The following is a 16,116-nucleotide window of genomic DNA, read 5'->3' as shown; positions in this document are numbered from 1 at the left end:
AAGCAAGCCAATGAAGTATACTACTTGACATATTTCTGCACATGTTAGGGTTTCAAATAACAGTTTGTTGGATAGTAATGAGTTTGCAAAGATTATAACAGGTGTAAATGAAGGTAAGCCAGCAAAAACTGAATGAATCTCTGAACATGTTTATATGCTAAACTTTCTACCTAGAATATTCTAGAAAACACAAGTCTATATTAGCACACATTCCATTAACCATCCAAGTGATGATGTCATCATATATACCATCTGGACTCCACACTACATTGTGAGATAATGAGAATGAAAAGGGCATGTAATGTCTTAGTATTGCTATGAAAATAGTTTTGATCTTATGTTCTCCCTTGAAAGGGTCTTAAGAGACTCCTAGGGGTTCCCAAACCACACTTTTAAGATCAGCTGCTTTATAGTAAGATATTTCCTTACCGTCTGTGTTTATCTTTGTTTCTCTGCCTTTCTCCCAATTTCTTTCTCTTTCTCTTCTGCTTCCTCTTTCTCTTTCTCTTTCTGTTTCTTCTCCTCCTCCTCTCTCCCTCTCCTTTCTCTCCCTTCCATCCTCTCTATCTCAATCTTTGCTGTTGCCTATAAATCTGTCCCACTCCCATGGGTAGATGCATGTATGTTTATGTGTGTATGCCCTTCTCTGCAGATGGGGATCCATCAGGAGCCTTTGTCCTAGATCTAGCCTCTGGGGAGTTTGGTACCATGAGACCACTAGACCGAGAGGTGGAACCAGCATTCCAGCTGCGGATAGAGGCCCGGGATGGAGGCCAGCCAGCTCTCAGTGCCACTCTGCTTGTGGCAGTGACAGTGCTGGATGCCAATGACCATGCCCCAGCCTTTCCTGTGCCTGCCTACTCTGTGGAGGTGCCTGAAGATGCCCCTGCAGGAACTCTCCTGTTGCAGCTACAGGCTCATGATCCTGATGCTGGGGCCAATGGCCATGTGACCTACTACCTGGGTGCAGGTGCAGCAGGAGCCTTCCTGCTGGAGCCCAGCTCCGGGGAACTGCGTACAGCCACAGCCCTTGATAGAGAGCAGTGTTCCAGCTATTCCTTCTCCGTGAGTGCAGTGGATGGTGCAGCTGCTGGACCCCTGAGCACCACAGTGCCTGTCACCATCACAGTGCGTGATGTCAATGATCATGCACCCACCTTCCCCTCTAGTCCCTTGAGGCTGCGCCTGCCCCGCCCAGGCCCCAGCCTCAGCACCCCGACCCTGGCTCTGGCCACTCTGCGAGCTGAAGACCGTGACGCTGGTGCGAATGCCTCCATCCTCTATCGACTGGCAGGCACGCCACCTCCTGGCACCACTGTGGACTCCTACACTGGTGAAATCCGTGTGACCCGCTCCCCTGTAGGCCTGGGCCCCCGGGATCGTGTCCTCTTCATCGTGGCCACTGACCTTGGCCGTCCTGCTCGCTCTGCCACCGGTGTGGTCATTGTGGGGCTACAGGGGGAGTCTGAACGTGGACCCCGCTTTCCCCGTGCTAGTGGCGAAGCTGTGCTCCGTGAGAATGCACCCCCAGGTGGGTCCCAACTGTGTCTCCCAGCCTTATATCTCTGCATGGGCTGGAGTCACTAAAAATGGCCCCCAAACTCCCTCAGTCTAGTGCTTCCAGTCCAACCAATACCATCCTCTCTGCAGGGACTCCCATTGCCTCCCCTAAGGCTGTCCACACAGGGGGCTCAAATGGACCAATCACCTACAGCATTCTCAGTGGGAATGAGAAAGGGACGTTCTCCATCCAGCCTAACACAGGTAAGGGGCAGGAGCAGGGGGCTCTGTGAAGGGACAGGCTCCTGGAGGAGCTCCCCTTTGGGCCCAAGGAGACTCTGGTGGGGGAGGGGCTGCCCTTGAGTAAGAGGCCTGAGAGAGGAAGGCTCCAGGGCAAGGAAGGGGCATTCAGTGATGCCCTCTGCCTTCTCCCAGGAGCCATCACAGTTCGCTCAGCAGAGGGGCTGGACTTTGAGGCAAATCCACGGCTGAGACTAGTGCTGCAGGCAGAGAGCGGAGGAGCCTTGGCCTTCTCCGTGCTGACCCTAGCCCTGCAGGATGCCAATGACAATGCCCCCCGCTTCCTGCAGCCCCACTACGTGGCCTTTCTGCCTGAATCCAGGCCCTTGGAGGGGCCCCTGCTGCAGGTAAGGGATATGATGGGAAGATGGGGGGCAGGGCTGGTCAGACTTATCTGTGCCCAGGCCAGTGCCAGCAGCCTCCTACTTCCACAGGTGGAGGCAGATGACCTGGATCAAGGCCCCAGCGGACAGATCTCCTACAGTCTGGCTGCATCCCAGCCAGCACGGGGACTGTTTCATGTAGACCCAGCCTCAGGCACTATCACTACCACAGCCATCCTGGACCGTGAGATCTGGGCGGAAACACGGTGAGCCCTGGCTCTATAGACTCCACGACCCCATCCTGGGTCCATCCAACTTCAAGTCCCTCCTTGAATCCCCCTCAATTCCTAGGCCACATTCTGAGTCTCCCTAGCCCTGCCCAGTGTTCTCCCTTATCCCCGGGCCCCTCCCCCAATTGTGCTCCACCTGACTCTGCCCAGGCTGGTACTGATGGCCACAGACAGAGGAAGCCCAGCCCTGGTGGGCTCAGCTACCCTGACGGTGATGGTCATCGACACCAATGACAATCGACCCACCATCCCCCAGCCCTGGGAGCTCCAAGTATCCGAAGGTGAGGGCTGAGTAAAGTAAGGGTACAGAGGGTGGTAGGGTGGCACTGTTCCCCACTCTGGGGCTCCAGAGGTGTCTTGGACCATGCCAAACCCTTTTGTCCCATGTATTGCAGACGCACTCTTGGGCTCAGAGATTGCACAGGTCACGGGGAATGATGTGGACTCCGGACCGGTGCTGTGGTATGTGCTCAGCTCATCTGGACCGCAGGATCCTTTCAGCGTAGGCCGCTATGGAGGCCGTGTCTCCCTCACAGGCCCCCTGGACTTCGAGCAGTGTGACCGCTACCACCTGCAGCTGCTGGCACACGATGGGCCTCACGAGGGCCGTGCCAACCTCACGGTGCTCGTGGAGGACGTCAATGACAATGCACCTGTCTTCTCACAGAGCCTCTACCAGGTACCAATGTCCCTGGGTGTCCCCACACCCAGACCCAGGTTGGTTCGTGTTGGGGAGCAGTGAGGAGGCTAGAAGTATCTGAGATGGGCTAGACCTTAGAATTGACCCGGGGATGGAGCTCTAGGGTGGGGGGGAGGGGGAAACGTCCCATCTCAAACCAGCCTTGCAAGTCCTGGGAACTGTATCCAGGTTCTTCGCCCCATGCCCCAAAATGGGGAAAGGTGGGCAATTCAAACACTAAGGAGTATGGGCTGCAAGCTGGAATGGATACCAAGTAGGGCTCCTGGGACCAACCTCCAGAACAGAAGCCGAATGGACAGCCGGGCAGCATGGCCATAAACATTTGTCCTCATACCTCAGGTGACGCTGCTTGAACACACGCCCCCAGGCAGTGCCATTCTCTCCGTCTCTGCCACTGACCGGGACTCAGGTGCCAATGGTCACATCTCCTACCATCTGGCATCCCCTGCTGAGGGCTTCAGTGTTGACCCCAACAATGGTGCGTCCTTCCCCGGTCTGACCCCGTATCTTTGACTGTGTTGGGCCATATTCTGACCTCCTTCCTAGAATTTCTTGTCTGAACTCTTAACTCCTAGATCTCTTAGCCAAGGAGGACAATTTTCCTCCTTTGTCTCTATTTTAAGCCCTGTCCTGGCTGCATGTCTAGAACCTGTTCCCTGAATCCTGGGGGCCATTTCATAATCTCCCAGCGCACAGGCTAGTCCCTGGAGTCTGACTTCTGAGACCATTTCCTAGGCCCTGAAGGGTCACTCGCTCTGTTCTCCCATAGCCTCTGTTGAATTCATGTTTCTCTCCATTCCCTTCTCACCTCAGGGACCTTGTTCACGACAGCGGGAACAGTGGCCTTGGGCCATGAGGGGCTAGGAGTGGTGGATGTGGTGCTGGAAGCTCGAGATCATGGGATGCCAGGCCGGGCAGCCCGAGCCACCGTGCATGTACAGCTGCAGGACCAGAACGACCACGCCCCTAGCTTCACGTTGCCACACTACCGTGTGGCTGTGACCGAAGATCTGCCCCCTGGCTCCACCCTGCTCACCCTGGAGGCCACAGATGCTGACGGAAGCCGCACCCACGCCACGGTGGACTACAGCATTGTCAGTGGCAACCGGGGCCGAGTCTTCCAGCTGGAACCCCGTCTTGCTGAAGCTGGGGAGAGTGGTGGACTAGGCCCCCAGGCACTGGGATGCCTGGTGTTGCTTGAGCCTCTAGACTTTGAAAGCTTAACCCAGTATAATCTAACCGTGGCTGCAGCTGACCGGGGACAGCCACCTCGCAGCTCAGCCGTGCCGGTCACCGTCACCGTGCTGGACGTCAACGACAACCCACCCGTCTTCACCCGAGCCTCCTACCGCGTGGCAGTTTCCGAGGACACGCCTGTTGGAGCCGAGCTGCTGCATGTGGAGGCCTCTGACGCTGATCCTGGCCCTCATGGCCTCGTGCGTTTCACCCTCAGCTCAGGTGACCCTGCAGGGCTGTTTGAACTGGATGAGAGCTCGGGTGCCTTGCGATTGGCCCGGCCCTTGGACTGTGAGACCCAGGCTCGACATCAGCTGGTCGTGCAGGCTGCAGACCCTGTGGGGGCACACTTTGCTCTGGCACCAGTGACCATTGAGGTCCAAGATGTGAATGACCATGGACCAGCCTTCCCACTGAGCTTGCTCAGCACCAGCCTGGCGGAGAACCAGCCTCCAGGCACCCTTGTGACCACTCTGCATGCGATTGATGGGGATGCCGGGGCTTTCGGGAGGCTCCGCTACACCCTGTTGGAGGCTGGACCAGGGCCTGAGGGACGTGAGGCATTTGCACTGAACAGCTCAACGGGGGAGCTGCGGGCACGAGTGGCCTTTGACTACGAGCACACGGGAAGCTTCCAGCTGCTGGTGGGTGCCGCCGATGCTGGGAATCTCTCCGCCTCGGTCACTGTGTCAGTGCTGGTGACTGGCGAGGATGAGTATGACCCGGTGTTCCTGGCTCCAGCTTTCCACTTCCAAGTGCCGGAAGGTGCCCGGCGTGGCCACAGCCTGGGTCACGTGCAGGCCACCGATGAGGATGGAGGTGCCGATGGCCTAGTGCTCTATTCCCTTGCCACCACTTCTCCCTACTTTGGTATCAACCAGACTACAGGTGCCCTGTACCTGCGGGTGGACAGCCGAGCACCAGGCAGCGGAACAGGCCCTTCTGGGGGTGGGGGCCGGACCCGGCGTGAGGCACCACGAGAGCTGAGGCTGGAAGTGGTGGCACGGGGGCCTCTGCCTGGTTCGAGGAGTGCCACAGTGCCGGTGACCGTGGATATCACCCACACGGCGCTGGGCCTGGCACCTGACCTCAACCTGCTGTTGGTGGGGGCTGTGGCAGCCTCCCTGGGAGTGGTGGTGGTGCTTGCACTGGCAGCCCTGGTCCTTGGGCTGGTGCGGGCCCGTAGCCGCAAGGCAGAGGCAGCGCCTGGCCCAATGTCCCAGGCGGCTCCCCTAGCCAGTGGCTCCCTGCAGAAGCTGGGCCGGGAGCCACCCAGCCCACCGCCCTCAGAGCACCTGTATCACCAGACTCTCCCCAGCTATGGTGGGCCAGGAGCTGGAGGTCCCTACCCGCGGGGTGGCTCCCTGGACCCTTCCCATTCAAGCGGCCGAGGCTCAGCAGAGGCTGCGGAGGATGACGAGATCCGCATGATCAATGAGTTCCCCCGTGTGGCCAGTGTGGCCTCCTCACTCGCTGCCCGTGGCCCCGACTCGGGCATTCAGCAGGATGCAGACGGACTGAGTGACACATCCTGCGAGCCACCCGCCCCCGATACCTGGTATAAGGGCCGAAAGGCAGGGCTGCTGCTGCCAGGTGCAGGAGCCACTCTGTACCGAGAAGAGGGCCCCCCAGCCACTGCCACAGCCTTCCTGGGGGGGTGTGGCCTGAGCCCTGCACCTACTGGGGACTATGGCTTCCCAGCAGATGGCAAGCCATGCGTGGCAGGTGCACTGACGGCCATTGTGGCTGGCGAGGAAGAGCTCCGTGGCAGCTATAACTGGGACTACCTGCTGAGCTGGTGCCCTCAGTTCCAGCCGTTGGCCAGCGTGTTCACAGAGATCGCTCGGCTCAAGGATGAAGCTCGGCCATGTCCCCCAGCTCCCCGTATCGACCCACCACCCCTCATCACTGCCGTGGCCCACCCAGGAGCCAAGTCTGTGCCTCCCAAGCCAGCCAGCACAGCTGCACCCCGGGCCATCTTCCCACCGGCCGCTCACCGCTCACCCATCAGCCACGAAGGCTCCCTGTCCTCAGCTGCCATGTCCCCCAGCTTCTCACCCTCACTGTCTCCTCTGGCTGCTCGCTCACCCGTTGTCTCGCCATTTGGGGTGGCCCAGGGCCCCTCAGCCTCAGCACTTAGCGCAGAGTCCGGCCTGGAGCCACCTGATGACACGGAGCTGCACATCTAGCTGTGGCCCAGGCTGGGTCCCGACCTGGGACACGCACAGTGTCCCCAATGCAGGCCCCATCTGAGCCTGCCCTGGGCAGCCTCGGACCATGATTGGCCACAGGGGAGACCAACTCCCCGTCCCAAACTTTCCAGTGGGAGCAGGTCGCACGTCTCACCCCGGCCCCATCGGAGTACCAACCCCACAGAGGCCCTGTGGGCACTGACCTGTGGCCAGGTCCAGTGTGGGGAGACATATGAAGGAGGCAGCAGCCCTGGTTCTCTCCAGTGAGGGCTTCCTGCCCTGTGCCAGCACCGAGATGGAGCTGAGACTTTATTTATTGGGGGGTAGGGGGGATGGGGGAGGTCCTCCAACCTGTTTGGGCCCAGCTCCTTTGGGTTCCACTGACACCCCTTCCCCTGCCCAGAACCAAGTGCCAATTCTCACTCTGGAGCCTTAATAAACTGCAGTTTGTATCCAGCGTCCGGCTCAGTTCTGTGGGGGCCAGAGGGATGGGAAGGCACCTGGCACACTGTGGGCACCTCAGGAGGCACAGAGGGGTGGCAGACACAGGGGCATCCAGGGTGGGGGTGGCCCTGGGAGCCATCTCTCTGCAGTCCATCTTTCCCTCTAACAGGCAGGAGGCCAGGAAGAAGGCAGACGGTGACCAGAGAGAGACTGGATGGGTGAGGAGAGATCGTAGGGATGACCAGCTCTAGGCCAAGGAGGTGGATACAGGAGCAGCCAAGTGGTTTATGTGTTTTTCTTGGGGCCACTATGTATTCACTTGTCACAGGACTCAAATGTGTTGAGCCTTTGCCATCAGGCTTCTGAGCGATTTGCCTGTTTTATCTGTAAATTTCACTGCAACCCTATGAGACAGACCACTTTTAATATCACAGTTTATATTCTAAATGAAGAAAGCTGGCTGGTCTCTGAGAGGTTAGGTGGGTGACTTTCCGGCTACACAGCTAGGAAGAGCCCGGGTCTTTGGGTCTGTGGGCCTAGGGCTCCTTTCTTAAGTCCCCCTGTACCCTCTGGTCAGCCCTAGTGGACTGGCAGTAGGAGGGAACTCGGGGCCAAAGCCAGGGCCTTGGTGGGCCTCAGCGGGACAATCCAAGTGGCAGCCCCTCCCATTCCCCCAGCAATCAGGACCGCCCACTCGGGGGAGGAACCACACGTCACTAGTTTCCAGGCTGAAGCGTGGTAGTGGTAGACTGTAGGGTTCATGTGATCTGTCACATGACAGCAGATCTGCTGAGAGACGGAATGGGACTCGGAGCCTGGTAAGCAATTAGGAGGGCCTGGGAGAAGGGGATCGTGTCGGAGGGAATACATGTTGGAGGGTGGGGAGGCCATCACAACCCAGTTCCCACTGAAACCCCCCTGCCGCCCCCGCAGCCTCCTAGGGCTCTTGGCCCTCTGCGTCGTGGGCAGATGCAGTTACAGCCCGGAGCCCGACCAGCAGCGGACGTGAGTTGATTGAGCACGACCTCCTCCTTCCCCGTATGCCCTGTCCCACACCCACTGCCCTGTTCCTAGCCTCCCTCACCCCCTTACCAGCTCCCGGTACTCACGGCAGAGCCTCACCCCCAGGTTCCCAGGCTCAGTCACCTATCGTCCACCTTCATGAGCCGTATCTGCTGCTGGGGTCTTTCCCAAGCTCTCAGCCCCTAATCCCGAACCTTCTGGGACTATTTCCCATCGCCACCCTAACCAAGGCCGTGTTCCTGACCCCACAGGCTGCCCCCAGGATGGGTGTCCCTGGGCCGTGTGGACCCTGAGGAAGAGCTGAGTCTCACCTTTGCTCTAAGACAGCAGAACCTGGAAAGACTGTCCAAACTGGTTCAGGCTGTGTCGGATCCCGGCTCTCCTCGCTACGGTGCCTGTCGGGACTAGGGCCGGGATGTGGGATGCAGTACAGGGCTGGGCTGAGCCGGGGACAGGGCAGGGCATGTCAAGGTCATGCTCTCAGTTCCTGTCAGGGGGTAAGATAGGGCAGATGAAGGGCAGTGGCTCTCGTTGAAAAGTTTCTGAAGGAAAAGTGAACTGAAGCTAAACTGTCCAAAACCTTTCTATCTGTGTTTGTCAGGCTAGAAACCTAAAAGCAGATGTGGTTAAGAGCACAGGCTTTCCCCTGGCTGGTGTGGCTCAGTTGGAGCATCCTCCCACCCAACTGAGAACCATCACAGGTTTGATTCCTGGTCAGGGCACACACCTAGGTTGCTTTTCAATCCCTGGTGGAAGTGCAAGGTGTGTATGGGAGCCAACCGCTTCTCTCTTTCTCGCTCTCTTTTTCTCTCCCTCTCCCTCTGTCTCTCCCTTTCTTCCTCTCTAAAATCAATTATCTTATTTATTTTAATCTTCACCCAAGGATATTTTTTCCAGTGATTTTTAGAGAGAGTGGAAGGGAGGGAAGGGGGGGGGAGAGAGAGGGACATAGATGTGAGAGAGACATATCGAGTGGTGTGCACGCCCACGCTCGCACACACTCACACACACACACACACACACACACACACACACCGACTGACTGGAGCCAGGGATCAAAACTGCAACCTAGGTGCATCCACTTTTTAAAAATATATATTTTTATGGATTTCAGAGAGGAAGGGAGAGAGAGATAGAAACATCAATTATGAGAGAGAATCATTGATCTGCTGCCTCTTGCACACCCCCTCACTGTTTAAATTAAACTAGCCAGGGCTTAATTTAAAAAGAAAAAGGGCCCTAACCGGTTTGGCACAGCGTCGGCCTGCAGACTAAAGGGTCCCAGGTTCGATTACGGTCAAGGGCATGTACCTTGGTTGTGGGCACATACCCAGTAGGGAGTGTGCAGGAGGCAGCTGATCGATGTTTCTCTCTCGTCGATGTTTCTAACTCTCTATCCCTCTCCCTTCCTCTCTGTAAAAAATCAATAAAATACATTTTTTTTTAAAAAAGAAAAAGGGCACAGGCTTTATGTTCAGATCCGGATTCGAATTACGACTCTACAAATGGAGAAGTAGCATCTAATACAGATGCTTCTTGACTTACAATGGGGGTTACATCCCAATAAACCCATCTCAAGTTGAAAATATTAAGTAAAAAATGCTTTTAACACATCATAGCTTAGCGTAGTCTGCCTTAAATATGCTCAGAGCACAATATCCAAAAAATTGGTAGAGTGCCAGTTGGGTACCCTCATGATCATGTGCCTGATGGGGAACTGTGGCTTCCTCCCACGGCCCAGCATCAGCAGAGAGTATCGTACCACACTGCTAGCCCCAGAAAAGATAAAAATTCAAAGTACAGTTTCCACAGAATGTGTGTCGGTCTTGCATCATTGTAAAGTCGAAAAATCGTAAATTGGGGGCTGTTGTACATCTAGGTGCTCACCAACTCAAGTTCCACGAATCCACTCCCATTTCCTTCTCCACTCAGATGCTGAGGCTGCCACTTCTAACTCTAAAACAACCTTTGGAGTAGTCCACTTCGCACCCCCTCGTTGCCACCAACTTAGTTTATTCTCTCACGTGGCTGCTGCCCAGCCCCGTGACTCTCTTCCCTCCACCCGCCTCCCTGCTCTCCTCCACTCTCTGCTCTAAAACTGTCGATGTTTTGCTCCAAGGGTCAGGCTGGATTGTGTCCTTCCCCTGCTTGCAGCCCTTCGTGGTGGGTGGAGGACTAGGGGGGTGGAGGAGTCGGGGAGGAGGCGGTCTCGGATGCACCCAGGAGGCGAGTACTAGTGTGCATGGCTCCATACAGGAAAACGGTGACTTGCCATCATGTTAAGCTTAAAATCAACATGTATGAAAATTTGAGCTAAATTAGATATCATCTTATAATTGGCTCTGAAAGTCTCAAAGACTGTTATTGGAGATGAGCTTAAAATGGAGTTTGAATTTATGAACCTCACTTGGTTTTCATGATCATGGCAGTGCATGCTGTGGTGCAGCATTTGCAACCTAGTAGTCTTTAGGATAAATCCGTATTTCTGGCCCTGGCATACCAGTTCTCTCCAGCTCTTCTTCCCCGGGCCCCCAGTATAAGCTTTACCTGCATGCCTACCTTTGTGCTATAAAGTCCCTCAAGACCCTTCTCCAGGCTCCCAGTGTCTCCTGGTTGAGGCCCAAAAAGGGAAACTTGGAAAAGCAATGAATGAAGGCAAGAGCCTCCTCTGAATCCTGCAGGAAAATACCTGACCCTGGAGGATGTGGCTGAACTGGTCCGGCCCTCACCACTGACCCTCCGCACGGTCCAAAAATGGCTCCTGGCGGCTGGAGCCCGGAACTGCCACTCAGTGATCACACAGGACTTTCTGACCTGCTGGATGACTGTTCGGTGAGAGAGAATCGTTGCCCCACGGAGGGTACCAATCGTGCCGCCAGGGAGACCAGCCACCCCAATGGGAGGGAGCTGAGAGCTTGCTGGGGGCTCTGGGTAAGAGCTAACGCATGGGGAGACAGCTAACTGCCCGGTGATGCTCACACGGGCGTCTCTGCTCTGTTCCATGCGTTCTGACCTCTGTTCTTTGCTCTCTGACCTCCAGACAGGCAGAGCTGCTGCTCTCTGGGTCTGAGTTTCACCGCTATGTGGGGGGACCTGCAGAGACCCACGTTGTAAGGTCCCCACGTCCCTACCAGCTCCCAAAGGCCTTGGCCTCCCATGTGGACTTTGGTAACACCCGGTGGGGTTGGTGGGGTTGGGGCAGGCAGGGCCAGGGGCTGGAGAAGTTTAGATGCCATGGCGGGGATTGGGGAGATCAGCAGTAAAGTGGAGGTTGGAGTCTAAAAGATCTCCTCAAACCTAATCTCCTTCCCACAGTTGGGGGGCTGCACCGCTTTCCCCCCACATCATCCTTGAGGCAGCGCCCTGAGCCACAGGTGGCAGGGACTGTTGGCCTGCACCTGGGGGTGACCCCATCCGTGATCCGTGGGCGATACAACTTGACAGCACAAGACGTGGGCTCTGGCACAACCAACAACAGCCAAGCCTGTGCCCAGGTGAGCCAGGCAGGAGCCCCAGGGTCCTTGAAGCCTCCCCACGGAGCCTGACCGGCCAAGGGCCCGCTCTTATGCCCTATCCAAGGGGAAGGTTGGGGAGATCCTCAGTAAAGTGGGGGTTGGGGTCTAAAAGATCTCCTCAAATCTGATCTTACCGCAGTGGGGGGCTAGTGTGATCTAGGATGCTATCTCTCGGTGCCATGTCCCTCGGGGCTATGTCCTCTGACCCATCTATCTGCTTTGGCTCCCTCCATAGTTCCTGGAGCAGTATTTCCATGACTCAGACCTGGCTGAATTCATGCATCTCTTTGGTGGGAACTTTGCACACCAGGCATCCGTAGCCCAGGTGGTTGGACAACAGGGCCGGGGCCGGGCTGGGATCGAGGCCAGTCTAGATGTGGAGTACCTGATGAGTGCTGGCGCCAACATCTCCACCTGGGTCTACAGTAACCCCGGTACTATCAAGGGGATTGGTTGGTGGGAAGAGGGATAGGAATGAGTGTTGATCTTTGCTCCCCCAAGAGAATCCCGTGAACGAGAGGGAGATCCTGACAACCTCCCCACCCCTATCCCCCCAAAAAATGACTGCCTTGTGCTCCCCTTGCCACAAAAAAATCCAGGCCGGCATGAGTCACAGGAACCCTTCCTGCAGTGGCTCCTGCTGCTCAGTAACGAGTCAGCCCTGCCACCTGTGCACACCGCGAGCTACGGAGACGACGAGGACTCCCTCAGCAGCGCCTACATCCAGAGGGTCAACACTGAGTTCATGAAGGCTGCTGCTCGGGGTCTTACCCTGCTCTTTGCCTCAGGTGACATCCTACTGAACACTTAAACACCCCCCACCCCACCCACCCACCCAAACTGAGAGCTCTGACCCCACAGTGACCCCTGATCCTGATCTCTGACTCATACTCTGAATTTAACAGGGGCCACTGACCTGACCTCTAAACTCTGACCTCTTGCACTAAGGACTACTAACTCTTGAATTCCTCTCCGAGAGCCAAACCTTCATACCAAGCTCTGACCAATTAACCTGAGTGCTCAACTTGGTCTCTCTCAGGTGACAGTGGGGCCGGGTGTTGGTCTACCTCTGGAAAACACCAGTTCCGTCCCAGCTTTCCTGCCTCCAGGTAAGCACCCCAGCTCACCACTTATCTGTGACCACCAGCCTTTCATCTGTGACCTGATGACCTGGAACCTTTGCCTTGACCCCACCGGGTGCTCCTACGGCTCAGCCTGGTTGCTGAACTCCCCTCTTCTTCCAGTAGGTCCCAGGCCCCATGTCTCCTGAGTAGGACACAGCTCCCAGTGTTTCTCTTTCTCAGGTCCCAGGCATTTTAGCAGAAGGTATGGTGAGTGTTCTGTTAGGAAAAGTATGCAGTCACCTCAGCCAAGCCTTCAGGGCTCAAGACCTTAGTCATTGCCACCTACATACTTCCCCACAGAGTCCAGCTCCTCCAGCAACCCCCAGGCCATCACCATCCATTTTGGAGGTACCCTTAGGACCCCTAAAATCTGAGTGCTGTCTTCTGCCCTCAGCCCTTATGTGACCACGGTGGGAGGCACGTCCTTCAAGAATCCTTTCCGAGTCACGAGTGAGGTTGTTGACTACATCAGTGGCGGCGGCTTCAGCAATGTGTTCCCACGACCTTCATACCAGGTACGTGTATGTTTATGTGGGTGGATGGGAATGGAGTGGGGGAGGTCAGGAATCCCCAGTTCAGAAGACATACTCACTCAACGATGCTTTTCAGGAGGAAGCTGTAGCCAAATTCCTGAGCTCCAGCCCCCAGTTGCCACCATCCAGTTACTTCAATGCCAGTGGACGTGCCTACCCAGATGTGGCTGCACTCTCTGATGGCTATTGGGTGGTCAGCAACCGCGTGCCTATCCCATGGGTGTCTGGCACCTCGGTGAGAATCAGCCTGGCCTCAAACCTTCAGGAACTACCCTCAGCCTGTACCCCTAAGACCTTGTGCCCAGAACCCCTGACTTCTCAGAGACCTCTGATCCTTTCAAACATCCCTTCCCCCAAAATCCAATTACTTGCACCCTTGCAGGCTTCTACTCCAGTGTTTGGAGGGATCCTATCCCTGATAAATGAACACAGAATCCTCAATGGCCGCCCCCCTCTCGGCTTTCTCAACCCAAGGCTCTACCAGCAGCATGGGGCAGGACTCTTTGATGTGAGTGTGGAAGGGAGGTTGTGTGAACCTTTTCGTAAGAGTATGGGGAGTGCTAAGATAAACCTTAGAGCAGTTCTGATGGGGTAGGATAGTCTCTGGGATCTGAATACAGGGTGAGGGGGTATAATCTGTCAGTAGTGGTACCAGCAGGCCTAGATCTGATGCCCACCTTATCCCTAGGTAACCCGTGGCTGCCATGAGTCCTGTCTGAATGAAGAGGTGCAGGGTCAGGGTTTCTGCTCTGGCCCTGGCTGGGATCCTGTGACAGGCTGGGGAACACCCAACTTCCCAGCTTTGCTGAAGACATTAATCAACCCTTGACCCTCTCCTGGTGGGAGAGAGGGCCTATCCCCTGCCCCACAGCTGGTAGCTTGTTTCCTTATTCTGCACTGTTGGAAGTCCTGCTGACCCCTTGCCTGTTGACTGCTGCAGACAGCTTACATCCCTAACCGTGAAGTGCTGTGAGCATGACTTGACTCCCAACCCTACCCTGCTCTATCATCTAGGTCTCCCTGCTCCTGCCTCAGGTTCCTCTACATATGCTATAACCAGTAGTATTTGGGAGCACACCCTATCCCCCATTCCTTCTTTCTCTTTGCCACCAGGCTTTTCCCAAGGGTTGTCTACAGTCTGTGTACACGATTTTACTTTGTGTTTCCATCTCAATTCATTTCAATGAGACCTCAGTTCTCAATTTTTACTCTTTCCTCCCCCAACACGGAAACAGTGGTCTCCCTGCTGCTTCATCAAGTGCACTCCTCCCAATCTTTACTTTATGGCCCTCTGTCACAGTTGCCCACTCCCTCTCTTTCCTTAGTTTCTAGGGCTTAACTTCTTTCCTGACCATTCCCTCTTCCTCCTCCTCTTTCTCTGCTTCCTCATTGATGTACTTCACTACTGCATCCTTATTTAGTCATTTGCTCTCACTATCCATTGTCCCCTGGAACAAATCAATGACTGGCATGCACAGCCATCACCATCTGACTAAATCAGACTTTCTATCCAACAGTGATTGATACCTCAAATGCAAGATGTGCAGTTCTCAACACTTCATGTCTCTGCCTCCTTCCCAATCCTTTTATTTCTTCTTGATAAATAAATATACTATGCTTTTTCCAACCAAGCCAGAGAGCTAAGTGTCATTCTAGACTCCCATTTCCATCACCTCCCCCCCAACCCCCTGCTTCAATTAACAAGTCCTGCTGACTTTACCTCTTCAATGTATCTTTATCAGTCCACAAGTCCTGCCAGTTATATTTCCTATGTATATCTAGAACTCATCTACTTCACTCCACCTCCACTGCTACTACATTAGCTTAAAGCCACGTTCTCTCTCCTTTGAATTGTAGGCTCTTGCAAAAAGTGACCTTTCTTCCTGCCCTTTCCTAAACCATCTTCCAGAGATAAAATGAAAATCACATCAAGTCATTTACTTGATTAAGATTATTGGATAAAGTTTAGGCTTTTTATCATGACTCACAAACCTGCCCCCTTCCTTGATATTTGTTCCTGAGGAACAAATTGTTTATCCTCCCCTACTCTTCCCTCAAATATATTCTTTCACTTTTGCTCAAGATATTCCTTGCCCTTAACACTACCCCTGACTCCCCTTTGCTTGATTGATGTCAAGGATTCTTTCCAGACTCAGTTCAGAAAGCCACCTTCTCTTGTGAACTGTTGGCTCCCTGGAGCTGGTTGATTTGGGTATAGTACTAAAGTCCTAGAATTTTGGAGCCAAACCTGTTTGATTCTTGCTTCTAATACAGACTAGTGGAGAGCCTTGGGCAACTAAGTTCACCTCCCTGAGCCTTTTCCTCACGTGGTAAGTGGGGATATCTATACCTGTCTCTCATATTAATTAATCAGTGAGTAATTAAATGGAATAAAGGTGATAGAGTGCCTGACACAAAAGTAGGCAGCAGATGTTCATGCCCTTCGTTTTTTGCACTGCACACTCTGTGTCTACCTCCAGTATTGTAACTCCCACAAAGTATTGAACTTGCCACTTGACCTGTTTGCCTCCCTTTCCAAGACCGGTAGTGCCTAGAGGACTAGAATCTTGTTTTACTTAACTTTGTATTCCCAGGCCCCTAGCTCAGGATTGGCAAATAGGAATTAAATAAATGTTTGCTACTTCAAGAACCTCACTCTTGCACTCGCTGTGATTTTTGCATATGTTGTTTACCCGGGCTGAATACCTTCCGGTCTACAGCTGCCCTCATTTCTCCGGGCAGCTGGCGGGGCGGGGGCTTTCCTCCTCCACTACGAACCCTAAATGGCAGAATGAGGGAACTAGAAAGGAGGCCGACTGGCAGGGAACCGGCGGTCGAGGGGGGCCGGGCCGGGCCGATGAGTCCAAAGCAAGGTCTTGAGGAGTCCGGCTGAATGAAGGTCCCAGCCCGTGGGAGACTCCTCGACATTCCAGGTT

General features: G+C 54.9%; 2 protein-coding genes across 3 annotated transcripts in view; both read left to right on the top strand.

Moving 5' to 3' along the window:
* The window catches only part of DCHS1 (dachsous cadherin-related 1), a 33,533-nt gene extending 26,540 nt beyond the window's left edge, over positions 1-6,993 (top strand). For both annotated transcript variants that reach the window (XM_059708766.1, XM_059708767.1), the window contains 8 exons: positions 653-1,531; positions 1,651-1,764; positions 1,936-2,147; positions 2,235-2,389; positions 2,564-2,694; positions 2,809-3,092; positions 3,453-3,591; positions 3,927-6,993. In XM_059708766.1, coding sequence (XP_059564749.1) covers positions 653-1,531; positions 1,651-1,764; positions 1,936-2,147; positions 2,235-2,389; positions 2,564-2,694; positions 2,809-3,092; positions 3,453-3,591; positions 3,927-6,538 — 4,526 coding nt within the window. In that variant the 3' untranslated portion in view covers positions 6,539-6,993. The remainder of the gene's footprint in view (positions 1-652; positions 1,532-1,650; positions 1,765-1,935; positions 2,148-2,234; positions 2,390-2,563; positions 2,695-2,808; positions 3,093-3,452; positions 3,592-3,926) is intronic.
* Positions 6,994-7,710: 717 nt separating this feature from the next.
* TPP1 (tripeptidyl peptidase 1) lies at positions 7,711-15,835 on the top strand. The gene is made up of 13 exons (XM_059708762.1): positions 7,711-7,803; positions 7,919-7,990; positions 8,260-8,399; positions 10,690-10,840; positions 11,049-11,176; positions 11,324-11,502; positions 11,759-11,957; positions 12,123-12,311; positions 12,563-12,632; positions 13,042-13,162; positions 13,257-13,415; positions 13,563-13,688; positions 13,869-15,835. The coding sequence occupies exons 1-13, from the start codon at positions 7,760-7,762 to the stop codon at positions 14,007-14,009; spliced, it is 1,719 nt and encodes a 572-aa protein (XP_059564745.1). The 5' UTR covers positions 7,711-7,759; the 3' UTR covers positions 14,010-15,835.
* Positions 15,836-16,116: the final 281 nt, after the last annotated feature.

This window comes from Myotis daubentonii, chromosome 9, assembly GCF_963259705.1.
Source record: "Myotis daubentonii chromosome 9, mMyoDau2.1, whole genome shotgun sequence".
Classification (NCBI taxonomy): Eukaryota; Metazoa; Chordata; class Mammalia; order Chiroptera; family Vespertilionidae; genus Myotis; species Myotis daubentonii.
The sequence above is the reverse complement of the archived record's forward strand: the minus strand, read 5'-3'. Positions and strand labels throughout refer to the sequence as shown.